Source organism: Gavialis gangeticus, unplaced genomic scaffold (genome assembly GCF_001723915.1).
Source record: "Gavialis gangeticus isolate Ggan-Ray unplaced genomic scaffold, GavGan_comp1, whole genome shotgun sequence".
NCBI classification, from domain to species: domain Eukaryota; kingdom Metazoa; phylum Chordata; order Crocodylia; family Gavialidae; genus Gavialis; species Gavialis gangeticus.
Window position 1 is genome coordinate 30,065,071 of NW_017728996.1, and position 7,059 is coordinate 30,072,129.

Genomic DNA, 7,059 nt, shown 5'->3' on the forward strand with positions numbered 1-7,059 from the left:
TGTCAGTTGAGGGCCTCAGCTGCCTGTACACCAATGCGAGAAGCATGGGGAATAAGCAGGAGGAGCTAGCCCTCCTGCTCTCTAGTGGGCAACGTGACCTGGTAGGGATCATGGAGACCTGGTGGGACTCCTCACATGACTGGAGCATAGTCCTAGAGGGCTACACCCTGCACAGAATGGACAGAGTAGGGAGAAAAGGGAGGACCTGGGCAACTATAGGTCAATCAGCCTAACCTCTATCCCAGGGAAAATCCTGGAAAAGCTCATTAAAGAATCTGTGTGTGACACACGGAAGGTAAGATTCTGAACAGCAACCAGTATGGCTTTGCCACGGGTAGGTCTTGTCTTACCAATCTCATCTCCTTCTATGACCAGGTCTCTTGCCACCTGGACATGGGAGACAAGGTAGACGTTATATACCTAGACTTCCAAAAGGCTTTTGATCTAGTATTCAACAGTATCCTTCTAGGAAAACTGGAAGATTGTGGGCTCATCTGCTCAACAGTCCAGTGGGTGGGAAAATGGCTACAGGGTAGGACCCAAAGAGTTCTCATGAATGGATCTGTGTTGTCTTGGCACTGAGTGGCTAGTGGTGTCCCTCAGGGGTCCATGCTTGGACCGGTGCTTTTTAACATCTTTATCAATGATTTGGATGGGGGAGTGAAAAGCTCGCTTGCCAAGTTCGCAGATGACACCAAGTTATGGGACAGGGTGGTCATGCCAGAAGATAGGTTGATGATACAGGCGGACCTGGACAAGCTAGAGAGTTGAGCAGACTGGAACCAGATGAAGTTTAACACTTCCAAGTGTAAGGTGCTCCATCTGAGGGCAGATAACCCTCAACATACATACAGGCTTGAAGGTGACAGCCTGACCTGCACCATGGATGAAAGGGACCTAGGGGTAATGATTGACCACCATATGAATATGAGCCGTCAGTGCGATGTGGTGGCCAGCAGGGCAAACAACACATTGGCATGCATCTACTGATGCATCTTGTGTAAAACTAAGGAAGTGATACTCCTGTTATACTCAGCACTGGTGAGACTGCAGCTGGAGTACTGCGTCCAGTTCTGGGCACTACACTTCAGTAAGGATGTGGGAAAGCTTGAGAGAGTCCAGAAAAGAGCCACCCATATGATCAGGGACTTGAAAGGCAAGCCATGAGAGGAAAGGATGAGGGACCTGGGCCTCTTTAGCCTAAAGAAGAAGGTTGAGAGGGGACCTGATAGAGGCTGGCTCGCTACATCAGGGGAGTGCATCAAGAGCTTGGTGAACAACTGTTCACTAGGGCACCCCTGGGGAAGACCAGAACCAATGGATACAAATTGCTGGAAGGCTGCTTCAGGCTTAATACCAGGAAAAACATCCTCCACAGTCAGGGTGTCCAGACTGTGGAATAAACTCCCTCCAGAGGTGGTGCAGTCACCTACCTGGAGGTTTTCAAGAGGAGACTGGACAGTCACCTCACTGGGGTCGCTTGACCCCAGTTGTCTTCCTGCCTAGAGCGAAAGGGGGGGAAGGGGGCTGGACCCAATGATCCGCAAGGTCCCTTGCAGCCCCTAACAATCTATGAATCTATGAAACATGCACTGCAACATTTCAGTAAAGGATACTAGATTTTTTGACAGCTTTCTCTAAGCAAGTATGTATACACACACATATACACAGGATGCATTCTTATACACACTATATATGTGTGAAAGAAAAGTTTCGATGGTAAATATATTTGTGTTTAGAATGAAATTTGTGGATTGTAATCAAATACATACACACAATCACACAATCATGATTAATTTTAGTGTTTAATAGCTTACATTTTTTCTGTAAATTCAGAGAAGCACTGATACTTAAGTTCTGTTAAATATGTTTGGTCTTTTCCTGCGCTAAACTATTATCAATAATAAAAGTATTTGAATTATAAGGTAAAGAGAATTTAAATGTGAAAAATTAAATTAATTGCATGCAGAATGTAATAGTTACCAGATCACAACATTGTATAATTCAGTTTCAGAACTGTTCTGATAAATCAATAGATTGAGATTTGGAGTCATTGTTTCTGTTAGTACAAAAATGTCTCAAGATAAGGAATCATTTAAGGTCATATATGCTAGAAATAAATGGATTAAATTCAATCGATTCAAATTTGTGAGAGGGCTGGCAATGCATATTGGAACCAATAACTGAGAAAGGAGAAGCAGATGACAGGTATTTTTTGAAAATTAATTGTGAAAGACATACGGTAATAAATCCTACATGGAGTAGTTCTTGTATCAAAACACAGCAAATAACAGCTGCCATCCATAACAATGTCCTCTGTCTTCACTTCCTGTACTGTGCTTGCTCATCTTCTAGTTCCATTTAATGAGCAGGCTTGTCTAACACACTTTGCAGGAACATACCTTGGACATCCAAGGATGTGATTTCATCTCATCTGGAAAACAAATGTATTAATTTGATTTTAACACTGTGTGGCAGAATAACACATGTACCCTCCCTTATAAAAGTCCATTGTAAATTGCTTTACTGATTGATAAATAATCTCAATGTGTTTATAGTGAAATTAAGCTATGCATCACTGACTTGTCATATTTAAAAACACTGCAGACCTCCAAACACAACATATTTTATACACCTCATACAAAATCACAAAAAGCAATGCAAAAACCATAACATCTCAAGACAGTATCTGAATCTCTTCAATATTATTCAACAGAACAGATTTTCTTTTCAAGGGGAGAACTTCCCAATTGCATAAGGAGAGAGATTATTCCTATTGGGTATTATTAACACATTATCTGCATTCTCTCTCCAATCACTGCTCACAAAATAAATACATGTTTACTTTCAACTGGTCTAACACTACAATAAGTTGAAATAGAGGTAACAGTGAATTATACTATTCAGGTATTATATTTTATTTCTGTTTTGGTTTATTGTAATTATGCTTAAAATGGATCTTAATCAATTCACCTTTTAGATACCTGATTTTTGCGATTTGATATATGATAATTTTAGCCTAAACTTAAAGATTTACTTGTATTGTGCATTTTGTAAGGTGCTGTTCAAGTGAGGCAAGACACTCAATGGTTCCTTCTCAGCTCTGATACTAGGCCTCAGAATTGTCAAGATGATATTTGCTTGCTAGTGAACCAAATAATATACCTATATCCTAGATGAGACAAACATTTTAGAGCTAGATAGAACCATTTTCTTAAGCCATTTTCTTTTAAATCTGGGGAGAAAAATGATGACTTGCAAACTAGCAAACCCTACAATGATTCTATGATGCCATTGATGCTAAAAGTTTTATTTCTGAAAGCATCCTTGCCCATTTTAACGTTTTTAACACAGTCCATGAGAAATGTGTGCTATCTGTATTTATGATTAATGGGCTGCTTTCACATTGCACAATCTTTCTGTTTCATGCATCATCATCAACAATCTTCCGTGCTCCATTCCTGAAGCTGTCGTTGTTTACTGTTGCCTAATTTTTGCAGTGCTACTGGTACTTGGGATAGAAAAAGAAAAAATAAATGCTTTGTTTTTTAATAAGGTGCTGCATAGTTTTGAAATTTAATGGGAAAAGAACTAGATTTAAGTATCAAGTTCAGATAAACAGCATATTGATTTATAGTGATATAAGTAGTACTGCATTGATCTACATAACACAGTCTTCAGTGCACGCAACACCAAGGTGTTAATCAAGTATTCTATGGAGTGATTATAACCTGCCTCATAACAACACAATCACACTTACAGTGCTGCATATTCATGGCTCTCATGCACTTAATGGCCAGTTGGAAACTTGGGGCGTGTGTAGACGAAACAGGGGCCCTAAATTGAAGTGGTGGGTTTTTAAAAACACCGCTTCAATTTAGGGCCCTTTGAACCCCTGTGTCATGCACACACCCAAACTTACCTGCCTCTCCGGTGGTGGGGAGGGGAGGAAGAGCTGCCGGTGGGCAGAGTGGTCCCTGAGCTGTGGGAGGCAGCTTGTGCTTTCCTCTGCAGCAGTGGTGGCCCCCTCCCAGGCAGCATTCGCCCATAGGCACCTGGCTCAGGCGGTCCCGGGAGGCACCATAGCCACAGAGGGAAGCACTGGGCCCCCCGCACAGCTCAGGCAGGCTCCGGGGGGGAGGGGAAAGATACTAGGCTCGCTGCTTTTCTTCGGCGAAGCCTGCCTTCCCAGACTGCTGCCAGGCTGCCCGCAGAGCCCCTGAGCTGCATGGAGCTTGGTGCTTTGCTCCATGGCTGTAGGGCAGCAAACAAACTCCTCAGAGGATTTTTAGTTTGCTGCATCCCAGGTCATTTAAGGTGCGTTATGCCACTGAATTTGCTACAGTGGCTGGAATTACTGTGCAATACACCACCAATGAGTGCAAACACTGACACCATCGAAGTGGTGCAAAAGCATTTAACCTACTTTAAAGTGGACAGCCTTGGACTCTTTTGAGAGATTTTCTTACTTGGGATAGAGCTCTCTCACACAGACCCTGGCTTAGAGTCTCTGATTTTTTTCCACTATCACTGTGCTCAGGCTTTTTTGGGACAAGAAACTAAGTAAGAAAGGATGTGGAAACTATTAGGATTTTTCATTGATATCTGAAATACAAGCAGGAACATTGCAGTGTGAAGGGCAAAAAGCTTAGAATGGGCCAATATTTTGAGCATGAGTATGAAGTGTTTGGAGGGATTTAAGCTGTACAAATGAACCGTATTGATCTAATCAAAAGAGACACTGATTGACTTTTGAAAGCCATCAGATAAGGTCCTAGTCTCTGTTGCGTGGGAATAACTGAGATAAGGGAGAACATGCTTTGGAATATCAGTCTCCATTTTCTACCAACTCTTTCACCAAAGGAGCTTGGCCTGCCTCCCAAACCCCTGGAAGTAGCTGCTTTTCTACTGGGGCCTACTTAGCTGGTGGATACTGTGAAGTTTGTGTGCATGTGAGATAGAAGGTCCACAAGAGGAAAGGAACATCTGTGCTGTGCCAGTACTTATTGACTATGATTTCCATCTGGGCTCTGATCTAATCCATCTGTAGACAGCACAAGCCCTGCCTGAACCGTGCTTTAAGGGGCTCCCTTAGTGGGAGTGCACTAAAGGGCAGACAGGCCACAGAAGTTTCAGGCTTCATTAACTTGTGCTGCTTTCCTCCTCAGGTTTTGTAGGATGAAATTCAGCAGGTTCTTCTGCCTCCAGCTCCATGGCAGTACAAGCCTATTAAGCTCCAAAAAAAAAAAAAAAGGGTTTCTGCATGGGCGATAGAATAAGAGAGGAGAGGAAGCAAGACTCCCTAACAATGCAAGACTGCTAAGCTTTCAGAGAGAAGGGGCATTGTCTAGTGCAGGGGTTTTCAACCTTTTTAAATAAGTATATGCCTGGTGGACCCCTTTTTAGTACGTGTACCTTGGGAGGGAGGGGGGTGGCGACTGGCTGGATGCAGACCAGGGGTGTGGCAAGCAGTGGTAGCACAGTGTCTGTGAGGCCCTGCTCCTGTGAGGCAGCAGTGCGGGGTGGCAGTGCTCTGTCCCTGTCCACCCCCGCATACCACCTGGGACCTTTCAAAGTACCCCCAGGGGTACATGGACCCCCGGTTGACAACTCCTGGTCTGGTGGACAAACCTAAGAACCATGAGTCGGGGTATCTGGGTCCTAGTTCCAGCTCTGCTACAGACTCGATGTGATAATGTGAGCAAGTCTCTGTGTTTCAGTTTCTTCATCTGGAAAATGTGATTTATAGGAATTATTTGCCTCAAACATGCAATGAGGATTAGTTAATATTTTCAACAGTTTTGTTGTGCACATATGAAAACTACGAACAAAGAATGGTCTTGTTTGATTTTTACATTATGGGTGAAAGCGCAGACTAGTCTGAAGAGCTATGGCTTTGCATGTCAAGCAGAAGCAGTCCTCAGCATGTGGGGAAAAAGGCAGTGAGAAACCTAGTATTAGGCATCTGGGACAGAAGCCCAGCATCCCCTCTGTGTGTGGGTAAAATAGACAGATAATGGCAGCTTGTAGGCACTAGCAAAGGAGCAACTAAAATCCATTTTGCTTAGGCAAGAAACTCTAGTCTGATATTTGTGTGTCTGTCACAGGTGAAAAGTGTTTACTATGAATTATCCAAGAGGAAAAAGAAGGTGTAAGCTGAGGGGTTCCATGACCTGTCAGAGACTAGTTCAGACAACATTTTGAACATTAAAAATCACCATAAATCCCAGATCAGTTTCTTACCTGGTCTAATGGATTTCTGCTACTCACTTGGGTATATGCCCTTTTCTATGATTACCTGAGACCTGTATCTGCAGCAGGGGGAAGGGAGTGTGCATGTGGAAAGTGTGGAACCAAAGTAAGTCAATAAACAGTATAGGGTTTTAGAGATTTAAAATCACTGTTATCACTTTGAATCTGTTTTCAGGGTTAAAGACTTCCATCTTCATAAAACAAATGGCACAATCAGCTCTGTTAATATTTTCGCTGCACATCTGTAATTTTACCAGTTTTGATAAAGTCTCCTTTCTAAGAATACTTCCAGAGCTCCTTGCAGATGCAGTATAATACTTGTACATGTCCTCCATCCAACGAGGTGGGAAACACAATGGAATCTTTAACTTTCTGTCGTTGAGAAATATGACACTTCCGACTACCCAACTGTAAGCCAAAATGCAAGCAGTTCTGCAAATACTATGGGTTACATTTTACTACAAACTTAGGTGCAGCTTTTCAGGTTTCCTTTGTGGAACACGAATTTGGAAGTTGTGGGTTTGGTTAAGTCAAATGCAGATATTCCTCAGGCTCTGAAGCCCTAAAATAAACTACAAAGTTAAAGTGTCTGATAAATACTAAAGAAAATAGAAGCCACCTAAATGTTATGTTACTCTTTTAATGTTTGACAACAAAAAAGTAAGTGGTAAAGCTTTAAGTAAATGTATTCTATCATTAAACATTTTCTTTTCAAACAAGAGCTTCTGTCAGAAGTGTCTTAATTTCTTATCACAGAATTTCATCCACACAAGGAGCAATAAATAATTCATGTTGCTAGCTCTTTGT

The 7,059-nt window shown here is 42.3% G+C and overlaps 1 protein-coding gene across 2 annotated transcripts in view; it reads right to left on the bottom strand.

Moving 5' to 3' along the window:
- Positions 1-1,795: 1,795 nt before the first annotated feature.
- WDR72 (WD repeat domain 72) overlaps positions 1,796-7,059 on the bottom strand; it is a 279,358-nt gene continuing 274,094 nt past the window's right edge. For both annotated transcript variants that reach the window (XM_019504240.1, XM_019504239.1), the window contains exon 20: positions 1,796-2,434. In XM_019504240.1, the coding sequence (XP_019359785.1) occupies positions 2,379-2,434 (56 nt within the window). In that variant the 3' untranslated portion in view covers positions 1,796-2,378. The remainder of the gene's footprint in view (positions 2,435-7,059) is intronic.